Consider the following 19,505-nt stretch of genomic DNA (forward strand, 5'->3'; position numbering starts at 1 on the left):
TACAGCAAAATTTTGAGTTTTGGAAATAACCAGCAGAAAGGTAAGATTCTGTCAAGGGGGCTTCTGAATTGTATTTCATGTTTCAGTGGCAATATAATTATTACAAAGAATGGCTGATGGACTGTAAAAGGATCTATGTTCATGCGAGATAAAGATCAAGTCAAACTAATACTTGCTTGTTGGTGTTCTGCTATAGGGCTGAAAAAGTGTATTCTCTCAAGTGAATCAAATAAGTGCCCTTCAATCTGGCTGCAGGCTCTTAATTTATGTAGCAACTTTCTTCCTCCTACGAGGCTGTGTGGAAAGGGAAAATTCCATCCACCTCTGGCCAGGTGGTTAAGTCCCAGAGTGGAACAACCTTAAAAAACATGGCTTGAGGAGCTAACCAGCCTCCCTGCTCCTTCCTCAGCAGCTCTCTAGAATTTTCTGTGCAGAGTGGAGGCACCCCTCCAGGGGCATTCTCACCCTGACCGTTCAGGGCCCACTTACCTGACTAACGATGAAGAAAATGACAGTCATAGCAGCACAGGCCAAGGTGATCAGCATGAGGAACTTGAACCTGAAAATCAGCCCCTATTAGGAAGGAGAGAAAGAGTAGTTTACCACTCTCCTGGCTAGCACTAATCCTTTTCTCAATATATTTAAATCTGTAAAAAACCAATTAAAAAAAAATTCTATAAAACAAAATCCCTAAGAGGGACTAGTAAAATCATTTCACATAGTAACATTTCTCCTGCAGAGGTGAAGGCGGTTGAAAAATTTATTGGGCCAAATATTTCTTATGTTCTTATCTCTCATGAAACAGTGATACCAGAGCCTGGGAAATTATATTCACAGCACGTTGTGAGGCTGCTAATTTCCCTGCTAAGCTGGTTATGCTTCTCTGCAAGGGTTCAAAGTCACCAAATCCAAGTTTTCTGCGGTTGTAATAAAATTCTGCTCCAGTGAACAAAAAGAAATGTGCATATTAATCAACATGAAGTGGATTTGGTTGAATTTTCTCATGTGTCACTCCAGCTCTGGAGACAGGCAAAGCTTCAGAAAGTGCCCAGGGTTCGCTGAGAGCAGGATTTCAGAGAACCCGTGTTTCAGGGAGAAACACCTCTTATGCAGGGGCTCTTACGTGCAGATCCACTGCATATAAAAACCCTGGCGTTCTGCAGTTTCTGTTTCTTTTCACAAGAGGAATTAGGCCCATGTCTCCAAGGACAGCCACTTAGGCATGAGTCCAACAGATCCTTGAAAAATTAAGAATGTGTTGCCTGCATTAGAGATTGGAAGATGCTGAGTGTTTTCTCTTGAATACGGCACATAATCTATAAACAGAAATTACTGAATTCTATTTGATCACCTGCTGGATATTTTAGGGGAAATGCGGTCTAAAAATCAGATCACCTGGGCTGAAGCCCCAGCTCCAGGCTGATTCTCGGCAAGGAAACCTTACCTAAAGCCTCACCCCAGCCAAAGCCCTGATTCCACCCTAGTCAAATCTCCCATCTGGTATCACCCACATCCCATCAAAGCCGAAGAACCTGCTGAACAAGCTCACCCGTCCGAGGACAGAAAGACGGATATACCACAGAGAACTCCAAGATCTGCAGGAGCCGGCTACCTGTGTCTCACAGCCAGATTTAGCCTCTTATTTTGCCCAGAGATCCTACGTGACAGGAGACTCTCTCCACGTGTATCTGAAATAAAGGCTTCTCGTCTCCAGATGTCGGTGTGTGGTGTGTGTTTACACCACACGAGCCTGGAGGTCTGCTCACCTCGTAGTGCAACCGCCGGACTTTGCTCATGGCCGGCAGGCTGGACTGCTTCCCACTGATGTTCCGAAACACTTGAAACACCATGAAGCACAGAAACAGGAAGTAGAGGCAGAGGCAGATACCGGCCACAATGATGAAGGCCATCTGATGGTTTCCAGTGAAGGAAAGGGCAGGCTCGCTGACGACACAAACACTTCTCAGCTCGGTTGGCAACGACACCCATGGTCTCCAAACGGGGATAAAATATTAAAACCTGGCATTCTAAAGCCAGCAATAGAGATCTCCAGACACAGAAGTACAACAGAGTGGAATGTTCCAAGTTGCTTTCTGAGGCAAGTGAGAAGAGGAATAGAGTCTTGCTTATTAGAAATGCAGACTTCAGGGCCCACCTACTGAATCAGAATCTGCCTCTTAACAAGCTTCCCAGGAGATTGGTATGTATAATACATTTGAAAAGCGCTTTAATACTGGGTATTGTTTGCAAATGACTGATCAGGTAGAATGCTACGTTAAAATAACCAGAAGAGTTACAATATAACCCAGGTTCCATGGCAGATCTATAGAATCAGATCTTCCAAGAGCAAGGAAACCAAGTATAATCATGTTTGAGAACCAGTGGGCTAGTCCTTGGATTTTTAGGAGACTGAGACACCGTGGAAGCAGGAGGTGATCACATGGGGGTTGGGAATAGCAACTGCAAAGGATGCTGGGCATGGGATGGAAGGCCTTGAAGTAAAACCAGAGATAAAGTTCTGTTTGCAATTTTCTGTCACCACAAGAAAAATACTGGCAAATGGAACAGAGAGCAGAAGGACAGATGGAAAAGGTGAGAAATGAGGATGAGGGCAGTATACACTTTGAAACTGATCAGGGCAACTCTGAGACCCATCTTGAATGCTCAACTTGAGAATCACTAAGGCCTGGGGTACACTGAGCTGGATGAGGAGGCAGGTGACCTGAACCTAAGTCCTTTCTGCGACAACTCTACCCCAAGTTGCATATTTTAAGGTATTTTAACAAGTGTGAACTCGGTGTGTATAGTTCACTAAATAATATATTTAATGCAGTTTCTCTTTCTTTCCTAAAGCCAACAGTACCCCAGAATGAAGGGAATATAGTTTTTTGCTACAGTCCTTGACATTTTATTTGCCTCCCTGGACCTTCAACATACATGTACAATGAAAGGGCTGAAGTAGACTTAACGTTGTAAGTACTTCCCGTGTTGTACAGCTAACATTTTCGGGAGGAAGGACAGGAATAGGGGAGAGCTCAACTCTCTCATCTTTAAGGTAATGATACTACCGAATCAGTTTGCTCACAAAGTTCTTGTGATACTAAGAAGCCCATACGAACATCATGGCCAAAGTATATTTAGCAGCACATAACAAGATATTATTCATCAAGAAATAATACAACTTCAGCCTTTCTCTCCACTACAGAGGACAGTCTTTTTCTCCCAAAGCACTTAACATATTATTCAGGAAGATAAAATATTTAAATCCAGCATCGTAAAGGGGATAAGCTAAGACTGTCGCTTCTGCTTCATGAAGATGAATCAGAGAGTTTATGCCAACCAACCAGAAGCCTCGACAACTCCTCTGGAACTAATCACCTTAGCCTTATCTCCATGTGGTCTCAGAAATGAATAGCAGCAGCGTGCTACGCTGGCACACCAAGGTCACTGTAAGAAGTCTCGCACACAGAGGACTTCAGAAACAGGATCTCCGACAGGGGCCCAGAGATGAACCTCCTGGCTCCAGGGAAAAGCTAGTCATGCTTGAGTCTGCGGTAAACAAGTGTATAATAGATCATTTGGACAGGCTGCGGTAAGACAAGCAACTCGGATCCCTCTGCCATGGGGATACGCTGCACCTTCCTCGTTTTGCCTGCTCTCACCGGGCTTAAAAGCAACCATTAATTCTTCTTATTATTTCCCTTAATTGTGCCATTATCATTGGTGTGAGGATCAAAGCTCTGGCTGAGCACACATGAAGAACATTAGCAGGACTTAGAAAATGATCTGGGCTATGGGAAGAAATGAAACCCCGAAGCCATCAAGGAAGGATACGGCCAGCTCTGTTCCGACATCTGTAGTCCAGATACTGTAGAAGGGATTCGTGAGTTGTACCCCTCTACAAAGAAAAACGAGATGGAAAGATACAATTAATACAGAGGCAATGGGGAACTTTCCTTTTTACACATCCTCTGCTTCTCAGCCAGAAGGGTGGGGGCTGTGTTTAGACTAAGAAAAGTTCATAGACTTAAAGAGAAACAGTTTGAAGGATAGGACCAGCACAAATATTTTTCATCTAGAAAGAACTTTGTCTTTGATTTCAGCCCAATCCTTATCTGTGGATGTGACTAAATCTAGTGCTTCCATCCCACAGGCTCCCCAACCACCCTTCCTCTTTTTGAATCCTCCTCCCAAGGAGCTGGGGTGGACACGGGGATGCACATTTCAGCCCAGGATCCCAAAGGCACCTGCTCACCTCTCACACATGTCAAATATGAAGAGGCAGAAAGAGCCAACAGCAATTGGTCCGACTTGCTTCCAGTACCCTGCTATGTGATTCCGCTCATGCTGATCCTGAGGGAAACCAAAATGAGAAATGACATCACGGAGAGCAAAGCAATTCTACAGTTAAGTCAGTCATTCCAACAATCCTGCTGACCACCTTTGTATACCAAGCCTCATGCTGGACTCAAGGCATACGAGAAGGAGTAAGATAAAAATCTCTGTTCCAAAGGAGCTCATTTTTTATCAGCCCATCCATAGGGGCTCTCACAGCCATAAGAACAGGATGCTATGGGAACACAAAGAAAGGCCTTGTACCCTCAGCAGCGGAAGTTCTGTGGTCTGCAAAACAACTCATTCTGAATTAAATTCCTATGTGACCTATGGCTTGTGTTGTTCGGGCGGGTGATCCCCAGAGGACAAAATAAAGACTTTAAGGCATTAAAATATGTCAAGAGATATATCAATATCTCTCATGGTTAGGAAAATAGACATATGTTCTCCCTATCTCCATTAAAAACAAGAGCGGTTCGTCTTGGTAGATATACAAAGACACTAAGAGACAGAAAATGAAGGAATGCAGAGCGAGAAAATGGGGAAAGGCAGAAGACAAATCTCAGCACCCAGGCTGGAGACCAGGTGGGTGGGACAGTCCACACAAATCCACTCTGGCCCTCCACTGCGGCTGGCTGGGCTGCTGCTGGCCCTGAGTCCCCCACACTCCTAGCCCTGCTGCCAAAGGCTCTCAGTGCAGCACCGCTGCAGGACCCCTCATGCCTACCCCAGGTACCCCAGCCATCAGCAAACACCTCTCTCTCCTCTCACTGCTCTCCTAGAAGGGCTGCAAGACTTCAGAAGCAATGATCAAACCCTAGTGGAGTTTAAAAACAGTCCACTCCTACAAAGCTGATGGCCTGAGGAGGACCAAGCTCCAGTTGGCATATCACCTTAGCCACAACATGATGACTGCACCATTCTTATTTTTATCCATGGTACCTTCAACCCCTCCTGAAATAGGATTTGATGTCTGGGCAAACTGAGACAAGGGAGGTCAGTATTCCAGGGTAACAGGGGTTACTAGGCCACCTGGACAAACTGCCAGCTGGAAAGAGCCAGACCCACATTCTCTGGGGGTTACCTTGGTCCTGGGGACAAGCGGAGCTGAAGCCAAAGCAGAAGAAACAGTAATAATCACTGACATTTGTGTGTTTATGTTCTGTGAAATACTCACATTAGCTCACTTAAATCTCACAAAAACCCTATACACCAGGCCTTTAAAATCCATTTTACAGATGAGAAACCAGAGATTCTGAGCCAGAAAGTCACTTGCCGGAGGCCACTTGGCTGGCTAACAAGTGGTGGAGTTAGAATGTGAACCGGTGTTCTGACTCCAGAGCTCGGTCCTGCAGCCACTAGCCGATCTAGTCCCTTCCTTCCTCAGGGGGCTCTTACCATCATGTGCTCGCCACAGAAGATGATCCAGAAGGAGAGGAGCATCGCGTAGAAGATGCCCTGTCGGATGTCGCCGAACAGCAGCATCCAGGTCCAGTCAAATCCAATGGAAAACCATTCCACTGGGATATTGATAAAAGTCATGGAAATCCCAAGGGCAAAGATGACTCTGATCATGAGAAGATAGAAGGAAAACCATTTTATTCATCCGGGAGGCAGATTTTCAAAACAAAACAAAACAAAACAAAACAAAACAAAACAAAACAAAACAAAACAAAACCACCACCCAGTTTGGGGAACTGAGATGTTATATACTGAGACTGAAGCCATATGATCAGTTGCTTAGTACCACATTAGATTAAGAGTTTCCTACACGATTTTCCCCTCCTTTGCCTTAAAAAATAGACCTCACTGAACATAATTATCCTATTTTACCTATTCAGGTAACTATTAACCTGATCATTAAGAACACTCATGATTATTATTATGATGATGATATCCTCCTCAGTGACTATGAATTGTATAAGCATGTTTGTTTCAGTAAGAAATTACTCCAAACAATGAGAAATACCATTTCCTTTAGCTGCTTGTTTAGTTTTTGTTTTGCTTTTCCCCTACTGCCCTATTAATTGCCACTGACCTATCAAATATCATTCGTATTGTCACTGATTTATTCATACTTTCAATCATACCTATGAAATACAAGTGTTAATTAAGCACGGATCACACGCCGGGCATTTTGTTAGGGCCATAGATAACCAAGCGAGGTAGTACTCTTCTACTCATGGAGATAGATTTGGCGGCTGAGTCAAATAAAATGTGACAAGAGATATGACAGAAGTGTGCACAGGCTGCCCCAGGGACTTCTAACCTTGACAGAGACAGAAATTGAGAGGAGTTGTGAGTCATGACTGGGGAGGTGGAAGGGCATTGCAAGCAGAGCGAAAAGCCTGGATGGAGGCACAGAAACTTGGAACAGCCTGAATCATTTGGGGATCTGCACATGGAGGAAATGACACCAGAGAAGTAAAAAAGCCTGAGCTCATGAAGAAACTTGCCTACCCCATTAGAGAACTTATCCTGAAAGGACTGAAGATCCAATAAAAAAGTTTAAACAATGGAGTGACATTATTCATTCATTCAACAAATTCATATTTATTGAATTCCTACTATGTGCCAGTCACTGCTCTAGATGCTGGGGATATAGTAGTAAACAAAGTAGGCAAGGATCTTGCTCTAATGATGCTTGCATTCAGAAGGGGCAAGAGGGGGGGTCTGGGAGGAAAGATAACAAATAAGTAGAGAATATAATGAAGAAAAATAAAGCAAGGTAAGAGAATGGAGAGAGGCTCTAAGATAAGAGACATTATGGCTGGGCCTGAGGGAAATGAGGAATTGAGCCACAGAGATATCTAGGAAAGAGCATTTCAGATAAAGAGAAGAGCAAGTGCAAAGGCCCTGAGGTGGGAGCATATGAGGCATGTCTGAGCATCATCAAGATGATAGAGAGGAGAGGAGATGAAATCAGAAGTGGCAAGGGTCCAGGTCATCAAGGGCTTTATAGGCCAGGACAAAGGAAATGAAAAGCCGATACAGAGCTCTGAGCAGAGGAGTGACAAGATTTGATTTACCCTTGAAGGGGAACACTGGCTGCTGTGAGAATAGACTGTAGGAAGGAAAATAGTGGTAGCAAGAAGAACAGTTGAGAGGCTATTTTCAATAATCCAGGTAAGAAATGAGAAATGATGGGGAGTTAGATTATGGGGTAGGTTGGATGAGGGGTATGAAAAAAGGATGACTCCTACATCTCTACCCTGAACAGCTGAAAGGATGGAGTTGCCATTTCCTACAATGGGGATGTCTGGGAAAGGAGCAAGTTTGAAAAGGGAGGAAATAGAATGTTGTCCTTTGTATGTGTTACATTTTTGTGCAAGTGAAGATGTTAAATAAATAGCTGGAATACTTGGGTTTAGGGTTGGGAGAGGCTGAGGTTGAGGATATGAATTAAGAGTCATCAGAGCAGAGATGATTTTTAAGACCACGAGACTAGATGACATCACTCCAGGAATAAGCATAGCTAATGGAGAGAAGAGGTCCAAAGGCTAGCACTGGCTCCAAAGTTTAAGAGGTTGGAAAGATGGTTGGAAACAGCACTGGAGACAGAGTGATGGTCAGCAAAGGAGGAGAATAACCATAAGAAGGGCGGAGGAGGCTCTGTGAAGAAAAAGAAAGTGACCAGTTACATCAAAAACTGATGATGAGTCTAGAAAAGTGAGAACTGAGAAGTGACTATTGGATTTGGAGTGTGAAAGCCATTGGTGATCCTGTCAAGAGCAGTTTTAATGACGCGTGGAATGGGCTCAAGAAAGAACACATGGAGAAGGTATACAGACAAGGCTTTTGAGGAGGTTTGTTGTAAAGAGAAGTAGAAAAATGGTGGGGTGATATCAGGGGGAGGTAGGAAAAGAGTTTTGTCCAAGAATGCGAAATAGTAGTGTGTTTGTATATTAATGAGAATAATCCCCCAGAAAGGAAAAGTCAGTAATGTGGGACAGAAAGGGGACGTATCTACGAGAGTACTGTCCTTCTGGAGGTGAGAGGGATGGGCTTAGGAGCAAGGCAGTTTGTTCACTGTGACAGAGAGAAATATCTGACTCAGACCATGGGCATGAAGAGCAAAGACGGAATAGAGAGCCAGAAATGTGAGAGAAGTTTAATCCCTAGGATTTAATAATATTTTACATGTGAAAGCTGAAAGAGAGAAAAGAGTCCAGGGTGATTCGTGGTCCAATCACCAGCCCAAGTAACACATGGACCACTTGAACTAGACCCCAGCAAAGCCAGGACCATGGCAGGCAGACCTGGGATGCCAGTGTTCCTTAAGAGTGCTCTGAAATCAGCCTTACTTTTCTAGCAGCACTGGGGGTCGGGACATCATAGCGATCCTCCTCCAATACCACACCATAATGATGAAGATGCTGGGCGTAAGGAAGGTCTTCATGGCGAACCACACCTTGGTGAAGCCTCCATTTTGATGGATTCCCTAGACAGAGACCAATCATAATTTTGAAGGTGAATATATCTTAGTGTCATTTTCTACCAGCAAATGCATTTTGGGGAGAGGTGAAAGCAGATTTTTTCTGTTGAACTTTCAAGATCAAGAGCTTTAACACTCATAGCATATCCTCTCTTCACATTCTCCCTAGCCCCTCTTCAGGCACTGTAGACATCTAAATAAAAGGCAAAAAAATGGACGCATTCTATGCAACAGGAATCATTAAGAACATGATCAAGGATTTTTTCTCTAAGGTTTTGTATTGAAAACTTGAGATATTTTAAGATGCTCAAAAGGTTGGGATTGGTAAAATGTGTTCAGGTAAATCTATATAGTGGAAGGCTAAGCAGCATTGCAAAGTATATTTATATTATATTCACAATATATTATTAAATTAAAAAAAAGCAAAGAACAAAGAAGTCAGTTAAGTATGATCTTTTTTTTTTTGTAAGGATATATGTAACTACATAGAAAAAAAATCTATAAGGAGATAAATCAAAACTTCAACAATGATTATTTCTCTAGATACTACAGGTCATTTTTATGTTCTATATGTTTACTTGTGCTTCCTAATTTTCTTTTTTTTTTTAATTCCATCCATTTATTTGAGAGAGAGAGAGAGCATGAGCAGGGGGGAGGAGCAGAGGGAGAAGCAGGCTTCCAGCTGAGCAGGGAACCCGACGAAGGACTCAATCCCAGGACCCCGGGATCACGACCTGAGCAAAGGCAGATGCTCAACCAATGGAGCCACCCAGGTGTCCCTGTGCTTCCTAATTTTCTACAGTAAATATGTATTTCATATGTGATTATTTTAGATTAAAAAAAAAAAAACCCTCTTGTTCCATGTTCTATTTTTTTGCCTGTTAAATAAATCAAGTGGAAAGAACCTAAAACACCACTGGTCCCTTTAACATTTGTGCTTGCAAGGTGAGACATAAAAAAAAAAAAAAAAAAAAAAAAAAAAAAAAAAAAACTTTTATCTTGGTGTTATTATGCAATCATGACCATTAAAATAAAATCTTAAACGGGCATAATAATTGCATTACTTTCCATTTCTGTAATCTCTCATGTAAATTTAAGCCGTCAGCCATCATGGGTATGTTCTTTCTATTTCTCAGGTGAAGCAACGGAGTCGCCAAGAGTGAGATGGAGTTCCCTTCCAATACACATGCCCACAAACCAGTATTCTGAGCCAGTGTTCTAATGTCACGTGCTGCCTGGATCCATTAGATTCACTTACCACCAACTGAATATCCTTTATTTCCCCAATCCCAACGTTGATTTTCTTCTTCTCATTCACAGGCAGCCGGATGTTCAGAAGGTAGTACTTATGAGCTACGGACCCGATTTCCATGAAAGGAAGGACATCACATTCATAGTAACGGCCCTCATACTCTGGGGTCTGGAAGAAGAGCAGAGGGTTTGAGGGAGAATCACTATTTCCAGTAGACTATGTCTGAATTGTCTTACCTTTGCCTCATATCACCAATGCTAATGCTTAAAGGGATACCTTAGAGCTACAGATGATAGAGTACACTGGAGGCATGGTGTCCACCGGCTGCTCCTTACCCCCCCCCAAAACCCAGCCACATTTGAGATAGAACTAGAAATTTTATTTTTTTAAGATTTTATTTATTTATTTGACACAGAGAGAGTGAGAGCACAAGCAGGGGGAGCAGCAGGCAGAGAGAGAGGGAGAAGCAGGCTCCCCGCTGAGCGGGGAGCCTGATGCAGGACTAGATCCCAAGACCCCAGGATCATGACCTGAGCTGAAGGCAGATTCTCAACCGACTGAGCCACCCAGGCACCCCTAGTGCCAGAAATTTTAGATAAAAAACAGAAATCTCATCTATCTCTTAACACTTTCTCAGTTATTCAGCCCTCATTAAGCCTCACATCAGACTAAGCTGGTCTCCCAGGACTGCAAGGGCTTTTTATTTGCGGCACATCCCTGGAGCCCTTGAAGGCTGTGTGGACCGGTCAACTTCTGATATGTTCAGGAGAAAGCCCTTGCTGATGGTCATCACACTCGTGGATGATGGCTAATTATTTTCATGGTTTCGGACTGAAGGAGAAGCTACAAAAAGGTGAAAATATCTTCCTTTTATTGATTTGATAGAAAAAGAAGTCAGGGAGCACTTAGGGGAAGATAGGGGGATAAAAAGTAGTAATAGGATTAGTTTATTAGAGACACCCATTTGGGATTTTCTGCCTAACTGCCCAAGAGGTGAGATGGCAGAAGGGAACAGAAATTTTAACTAAACAAAATTTAGCCCAATTTCTCGAACACTTCTTGGACTTCCTGCCAAGGATTGAAGAGCTACTGCCCAGAGCATTGGTGTGGGAGATTAAAGAGTAGGGGTAAAGGTTGCTTTTGAAAATTAAATTCTGCTACGTGTCCCTGCCAAGGGGTCAGGTAGGGGAGTAAATATGGGCACGTAGAGGCATGAGCTCTAGCATCCTGGGACTTGTCCCTGATAAGAGAGATGAATGTCTGCCATCAATGTAGGGTTTATATGCCAGCTTCAGTATTTTCTGGGTGTATACCTCTTGATCAAGTGAAAGGGAAGACCTAATCTGCTGTTCCTAAGCCTATATTTTTTTCTATCTTCAGAGTAAAAAGTCCAGGGAAGAAATCAGAAGATAACAAGGAGCCCACACTTGTGTATGAAGGGTCTCTGACCCTTTTGTGATCTTGGGGAGTTCTTTATTGGACAGTCAGACTCACAGTGCAATAAAAAGAATTTTATATAGAGATAAGACAGAAGTAGAGGTAGAGGAGGCTAATATCTGGATTTTATGCTCCCATTCTTCTCTTCCTCACTCACAGCAGACATTATTAATCAATCATGATAGTTTTTCAGTTTCTGAGATTTGAGGGGCTCTTTTGGAACTATTAGTTGACTACATTTGGCTTATGAGATTTAAAAAATTATTCTGTAGAAAACTTCCTGCTTCTTTCCCAAACTTCAGCTGCAGACTGGATGATTCTTTCTATATAGATTCTTTCTCTCCCCTCTGCTCCTTTCTTTCACACTTCCAAATCAGGACACGTACTGGGGCTCTGCAGGAACTACTGACAACACATTAGAGGCTCTAATTTGACTTCAGATTAAGCTGCATTGAGGAAGCTGATTACCCTCTGTGGTAACAGTATGAAAAAGATTTTCTGATATGTTTCCATTGAGCGTCCTGTTTTATTTCTACAAATTGAGACTTTGAGAGAGAAGGGAACAAAACTTACTTAATCTAATGCCACTGACTTGACTGTGTATTCTCACCCAAGGTCCCAAAGTGGTAGCAGTATTGGGTTGGGGACATGGGTCTTCCAAGTTCAGCCTCCAACTCTGATGGGGAAGAGGATCCTTGAGTACAGCAGGGAAAAAAGAGTGATGTTGCCTCAGACATGCCTAATGGCCGGCATGGTGCTGTGGTAAGGAAGGCACATTGGACTCCATGTCAGGAGATTTAGATTCTGGCCCTGTCCTGGCCCCCTGCTAGGGGGACGGTCATCCACCTCATTAAGCCTCACTTTTCTCCTAAGTAAAACAAGATCTCAGGGGTTCCTTCTAATTCCCCATCATGGTTCTCTGGGTGTCCTCCACTTCCCTGTCCTTACAGAGAGGGTAACACTACCACTCCATAAGACAAATTTACTGAAGTTCAACAAATTAGACACATCAGATTCTGGGATCACGGTCTGTTCTACCTGTCTTGAAGACAAATTCACTGTATCCTGTTGGGGACTCTTCCTTATGCACGGAGGTTTTGCCAGTATTTAGGGCATTTAGGAAGAAAGACACTCTCCCCCTCCTTCCTTTCCCCCATCCCCCTCAGCCCTCCCCCAACTCCAGCATGAGGCTGGCTAATTAGGACAAATTACAGCAGGTGGCAACTTGACTTTTTTTTTCCCCTGACTTCACAATCCACCAGGGACTAAAAAGCTTTAAAGCAATTTCTCATTTAATCTTCAGACTCAAGACTAAATTTCACTGCAATCAAAAAGCAGAGATTTGATGATTCATTTCCTTTACACTTTTCAAGGTTTAATATCTTTCTTGAAAGGGATCAACACATCCTAAAGATAATTAAGCAGCCATCATTAAGAAGCAGTTGCAGGCTTCTTAATGACCTCCCCCTCACTCTGCTTCTCAACGCCCTCCAAGTGTATAAAGAAGGTGAGAAATGACTTTTCCCTTTTCTGAGGATGAAATTCCATACCCCAAGGCTTTATATCCTTTAACTTAGATATCCAACCAGCCTCACCCCTGAAAGATGCATTCAACTTGCAGTGACAGAAAGGTTTTAATTAATTTCCCCCATTGCATGCAAAGATCTGAAAACGTCACATATTCCTCTGCTGCTACCTCCAGTTTCTCTCTACCATTCCTTTTCACCTGCAGATTACCCCCAAACGCCTACCCCCAAACAATTCCAGATGACTTTTTTGGGGGGTGGTGCTATAACTGGCAGCCAGCGGAGGATCTAGGGCAATGATTTTTAAAATTTATTGAACTTGGGGCTCCTCAGTGGCTCAGTCGGTTGAGCGTCCAACTGTTGATTTCAGCTCAGGTCATGATCTAAGGGTCATGCGATGGAGCCTGCACTGGGCTCTGTGCTCAGTGGGGAATCTGCTTGAGATTCTCTCCCTCTGCCCCTCCCCCTGCTTGCATGCACACATGCGTGTCCTTTCTCTTTCTCTCTAAAAATCTAAAATAAATAAATATTTAAACTTTATTGAACTTAAGGAGTTGAAATCTTATTAAAACACAGATTCCTTGGAACTACGCCTTGAGGTTTTGATTCAGAAGGTTTTGGGGGTGTGACCTGGGAATCTGCATTTCCTATAAGCTCCCAGGTGATGCTGGTGCTGTTGGTCCTCAGACCACACTGTCCCCTCGGAAACCTGGAGAAGGGAGAGTTAATAAATACCGGGTGCCCCAACAAGTCCTATGTATCGGGTGTATGGCTTGCCCAGTAGAGTCCTGGTGGCCCATCTGGTTAACATCTCCTTTCATTCTCAAACATCTCCCAGAGTGGATATTAAATAATAAGGTCACCCTGCTGATCTTCATTATCTCTTCTAATCCTTATAAAGAATCCCAAGGCAGGTATTATTATTCCATTTTGCAGATACACAAATGAAGCTTGGACAGATTAAGTACATTTGCCAAAAGTCATATAGTCAGTAAGTGATACAGCCTAGAAGTGGAGCCAAGTGTGTCTTGCTCCAAACCCACACTTTTACCTAATGTTAACAGTATGAACCTACTTCTCCCCATCTTACTCCTCTTCGGGGTAGGATGGACAGCTGGGGCACAGTACTTAGCTTCACTTGCCATTCCTGCCATTCCACAGGGAACCCCAACCTTGCAGTAAGAGGCAAAAGTGAGGTCCGGAAAGGCCAACGCTAGACGAGAAGAAGGACTAAACTGATCAATGGAGCAGGTACTACAAAGCTGCCCAAACCTTTAAAAGGAACTGACCTGAAGTGGTAAGTAAGAAATGACATAATCAAGAATGTGCTTCAGTATACTTCACACACACAAAAATGAGACCATTTCTGTACCTGAAGGGACATCAGAGATCACCCAGCTGAAGGTGCTCCACATCAACACCCTTGAGGAATGTGGGTAACCATGAGTAACAGTAACTACGGCTCCATTTCATCTTCACAGAAACTTTTCCAACTGGGGGTAAGTACAGGTAGGGGAGTCAGAATCTCGGGAAGGCGTGTGTGCGAGGACAACACTCGCCCCTGAAAAGGGTGCCAGGCTAATTGTGACCTGGTCCTTATACCATCGAATCTTACTATCCTCTGAGGGCCACTGAGTCCATGTCTGCATTTTCATTTATGAGGAATCACAAAATTAAAGACCTCTGCCAAAAAGAAAATGTCTCCCTATTTCCAATGCAGGAGAGTAACCTCCCTCCTCCTGGAAAAACCAGAGAAAGGAGAGCCTTAAAAATGGTTGGAAGACCCAGGTCTCAAAAGAAATTAGCTTACTCCCTGGGGGCCTCTTCTTGTGTGTGGTATTCACTGCGATTTTTAGTCTTTGTACCTGCACATTAACTCTGGCAACAAAGAGATGCCTAAGAAACAGAGAAGCAGATACAAGCATTGATCCAATAGGAACAGATTCTCACACCTCAAAATAACTTAGCAACGTTCTTCAGACACTCTCAGCGCTTAAGCAGAGAACCAAGAGTTTATTTTTATGGAGGTATTTCAGAGAAACAACTACATCACTCAAACACGTTTTTCCTTCCTGTGCAGGGACATAAAATCTCTGCATTGCCCTTTTCTCTATTAAGACAAAGGATGATGACTAACCTTTGCGGGTCATGCATACTAAGAATAAGGATTGTATCTATGCAGATTTACTTTACAGTAAATTGCTTTACAGTAAATCTTCTCACGTACCTGGAACCCAAATAAAAACCCTATCAATTTAGATATCAAACCATCCTACCTTGGGGGATGTGAAGGTACATTTGAGTTTCCGGGGCACTCTCTCATGGGCCATTTCAGTCCATTCAGCAAACATATCATCGCGGTAAGCCAGGGAAACATCCATGGAAACTTCTGCATTTTCTTCTGCAAGAGAAAGAAGGCACAATTCCAAAATAGCATCTGGGAAGGTATTTTGGAAACAGCTCAAAAATTCTCATAGGCTCTGCCATGGAAACCAATTAGACAAAAGAAACATATTAGTTCCTAACAAACTCCAAATCCAAGTCTCCAAATCTGGGAACTTAAAAGTCATAGGGTGACTGTTGAAGTTGGATGCTTGGTCCCTTCCATTACCACTCTGCCAAGGAGTCAAAGAGCTTCCACTTAAAGTCCTCCAGAGACAGGGGTCTCACTCTCTCTGAAGCAGCTCAGATGGTCAGACTGTGACTCATGGTCAGTACTTATCTTCCTGAGACTTGCAACACTGGTCCTACATCTGCCCGTAAGAGTCCCATGGAATGTGAGATCCTTCTTCCACAAAAGTGCCTTACATACTTGAAACCCATACTTTATTTGCCTGTGTCTTCTTTCCTCTCTGGTAATTTTCCAACCACCCCTCACAGAGACATGACTTAAGTACCTGTCTTCTGAACATACTCTAGTCTCAAGGCATCCTTCTTTAAATTACTCCCCAAGAAGCTCTCAAATATGGGATTTGTTACTTCTCAAAAACTCAAGACCCCTCTGCAAATTGTGGGGAAAATTAATGTAAAAGATGAAGGGTTCTTCCAAAGTTAAAGAATCATACACAGATAAGAATCTAATAATGAGCACATAATTGTGCAAATGAATATTCACATGTACTTCCATATCAGTAAGGACCATAAATGGGTTTAACTCACCACAGAACTCATTAAGGAGATTAGATTAATGAAAATCACATCTATCCATTTTGTCTGTTTTATACTGTGCCAAGCAAGTTCAAGAACAGAAGAGTCTTAATGGGGCAAAAAAGCACAGAACACATTCCCAAAATGACTGGCGAGCCAGCTCTCACTGGGGTTAGGATATGGAGCTCGATTCCAGGCTCTGGAGCCTGAGCACGTAACAAGTCACATGGGGAACAGATAATAACTGCTGTCTGGAAAATCAGGGCTTTCTATCCACTGGCCCAGTGTGACTTGAAGCCAGTTTGACAATGTGAACCCCAAGTTGTCTGAAATCCAGGAAGAGAAAGAAAGAACGCAAGAAAGGAGGCACTTGAGGCCACCTGGATTTAGATTAAACCCTCAATGAACATCAGTGCCCGGCTACTTTATTGGTACTATTTAAATTCTCACACACACACAGTGAATTGGCCATTCCTGTTTTCCTCCTCTCCCTCCTGAAATACCACAGAAAAAAACCGTAAAGGAAAACAAAGGATATTAAATCACAAGGGGAAAAAATGGTAATTACACGAGCAGACCAGAGACTGCAACCATTTTTTTTTAAATGAAAAATACATGAGGTAGGGCTTCCTGACAGCCACAAGGGGCAAAGCCTAAATTGCTTCAGAAGGGATATCCTGGGAAAGTGAGCCATTATGTCCAATAGACATCCAAGGCCCTGGTGTTTCTGTCTGCTGCAACACCAGCGAGGCCTGGTGCTGATAACAGGGTAACTGGGTCAAAGACTGTACACAAAGTCATTGGACCTCTGGCTCTTCTACCTCTTCCCACCTCTGCACAGTTTGAGGGGAGACTCTGGACTTGAGGACACCAGGCAGTGCAGAGACTCAGGGCTGAAAACAGGGAAAATACGAGTCTACACATAAGAAACTGTGGACACTCAGCTTGACAGAAGCAATGCTTCAAGTCTGTATGTCCTCTTGGTTGGGGCCCAAGCCGACCACAGGTTCTCCTCACTTGACTGCCTCAGTGGTCAACAGAATGAACCAGCCAGAGCTCTAGTATTAGGCACCAAGCAACATCCTTTTCATTTCTAACACTGGCATTAGAAACTGGGACTTTCAGCTATGTTGAAAAACACTTCTAGAACCACAGGTCTCAAGAGGACAAACCTGAAAAGCTGTATAAGAAGTTATCAGTTCTTGGAGCTCCAGAATTCAGAGCAGCACTGGCCCTGGACATTGGCAGGAAGGGCCCTTAATCTGGGATCCACATTTTAAAGGGTTCTGCTGTCTGGCCCTCTTCCAGCTACCTTCCTCACAGGAAGAGAAACCCTCAAGTGAAAGGGACATGCCCACCCAGAGCCTAGTCCCTTACCCCTACTTTTAGAATATGCTCCAAGAACTCAGGACCGACCTCAGAATACCCTAACCAAATAGCTCTGAGCTTATTTTCCATGGCCTTGAAGGGGAGGGTCTTCCCCAGATCTGGCCTCCCAAGGTAAACTACACAACCACTTATGCACTTCTGGGCTCAGAAGCGGTCAAAGGCTACTGTTAGTAGGATACAGTCAGAGCTTGAACAAGGAGGTTGGGATGTCCATACACATAGCACTTAAAGCTCCTTTCTGTAGAGGATGGAGCCAAGGGTGGAGTCAGTCCCATTTTGACTTAGAATTTCAAGGAGTCCAACAATCCTAAACTCAAACCTGGCTTTCCAGTTCATTATAAAGGTAAATTTGTTATAATCAGATAACAGAACTAACTTGGCTTAACATTTTTGTTGGCCCAATTTATCACTTTTAAGTATTCAGGCATACGATGGCTATGCTTTTGTAGGCACTCTTGTCCTGGGCCCCACAAAGATTGGGGATGAGCCTCATTCAGAACAGGTCCCTCAGAGAGAGGGAAGGCCAGGCAGACTCACCTCCTGGCCTGCTCTCAACTTTGAGTTATTCCCATCTGTTGGGAATCCCTAAAGGAAAAACTGTTTTAAAATATGCCATTAAAAGCAGACAAATTTTAAACACTGCTTTCATGTATGATTACTCTGTATTTAGCCCCTATGGCTTCCGTGCTTTCATTTAAATTACCTCACTTAATGTTCCCAACAAACTCTATGAAGTGGGCACGGATATTTCCTTTTGATTAGTGAGTGAGCTGAGGTCCTCAAATATTAAGTAATTCGCCTGAGGTCATATTGTTGTTGGTAACAGGATGGAAACAACTATTTTGAAATTGCCTTAAGAGACAATCATCTTTTTTACATTTGCTCAAAGAAGAGACTGGTTACCTTGTGATGAACACAGTCCATCAAACTAATCACAAAATACGAATATGTATGCTCTGTGCAGACACCCTCTTCTTCAGGCTTCACACCCATCCCGTGGGGAAGAGGCTAGTAAATGGCAGGGCTAGAACTTAAACCTGGGTCTGCATCACCCCAGAATCCCACTCCCGTTTACTACCTTTGTTGGTAGAAAACGGCTTTCAAAAGAAACTTAACGGGGGCGCCCGGCTGGCTCAGAAGGTAGAGCACGTGACTCTAGATCTCAGGCTCAAGCCCCACGTTGAATCAAGCACACTGCGTGCAACGGGCCACTCAACTCTAACCCAACACCCCTCGCAGCTTCCTACAGGAGAAATACGCAGCGCTCCCCAAGGCCATGCGTGTGCCTTGTAGTGCGTCTGGAGTTCTCTCATCTGAGCTTTGAGGTGAAGAGCTGCTGAAATCTACACAGCGCCATTTCAGAAAACTGACTGGAGAAGCGTGACGGGGCGTGGCGTGACGTGACGTGACATGGCGTGACGTGACGTGACGTGACGTGACGTGGTGTGACAGCCGGAAACCTAGCGCCAGCTGGGTTCATGTCACGGTCAGCCCCAACCGTGTGCATGATCAGGGGCAGGCTGGGGCTAGATGGGGCAGTAAGCTCTGTTGGAGGCGCTGCTTGTAGCTCCAGCCCACAGCCATCCTGAAGCAGTACAGGTCAGTCTCACCAGACCTTCTGCTCTTTTCAAGATTAGATAGAAATGCAGGTTGTTTCAAACCTCTCTCAATTTTTAAGTGTCAGTAATTAATTCACTAAAAACAAAAACTAGGCTAAAACAAAATGAAACAAATTCTCTGTGCAGTTCAGCTAATGAAGACTCAGGTGACCTGAGTCATACTGTGGAGGGGACACTTTTCATACAGCCTCCACGTCACCATTCTTTTCTTCCCATTCCACCATCCAGTGAAGTTCTTCCTAAAGCTTTCCATTATTGTTCATGAACTGTATCCCATGTTCCGCCTAATCCTCACACATCACTTACTTCCCGTACAGTCTGGGGCAGGTGTCATCATTCCTGAGTTAGAGAGGTCAAGACTCAGA

The 19,505-nt window shown here is 43.7% G+C and overlaps 1 protein-coding gene across 5 annotated transcripts in view; it reads right to left on the reverse strand.

Annotated features, from left to right (window-relative positions):
* WLS (Wnt ligand secretion mediator) overlaps positions 1 to 19,505 on the reverse strand; it is a 145,299-nt gene that overhangs the window by 64,781 nt on the left and 61,013 nt on the right. For all 5 annotated transcript variants that reach the window (XR_006780437.2, XM_045802048.2, XM_045802047.2 and 2 more), the window contains exons 3-10: positions 15,262 to 15,386; positions 10,029 to 10,190; positions 8,640 to 8,776; positions 5,734 to 5,902; positions 4,256 to 4,353; positions 3,835 to 3,898; positions 1,767 to 1,910; positions 490 to 573 (exon numbers count right to left, since the gene is read on the reverse strand). Coding sequence is in view for 4 of the 5 variants with exons in the window: in XM_045802048.2 (XP_045658004.2) it covers positions 490 to 573; positions 1,767 to 1,910; positions 3,835 to 3,898; positions 4,256 to 4,353; positions 5,734 to 5,902; positions 8,640 to 8,776; positions 10,029 to 10,190; positions 15,262 to 15,386 (983 nt within the window). In the remaining variant the exon portion in view is untranslated. The remainder of the gene's footprint in view (positions 1 to 489; positions 574 to 1,766; positions 1,911 to 3,834; positions 3,899 to 4,255; positions 4,354 to 5,733; positions 5,903 to 8,639; positions 8,777 to 10,028; positions 10,191 to 15,261; positions 15,387 to 19,505) is intronic.

The sequence above is a fragment of the Ursus americanus genome, chromosome 12 (assembly GCF_024610735.1).
Source record: "Ursus americanus isolate L20-20 chromosome 12, mUrsAme1.1.p, whole genome shotgun sequence".
In the NCBI taxonomy this organism is placed as follows: Eukaryota; Metazoa; Chordata; class Mammalia; order Carnivora; family Ursidae; genus Ursus; species Ursus americanus.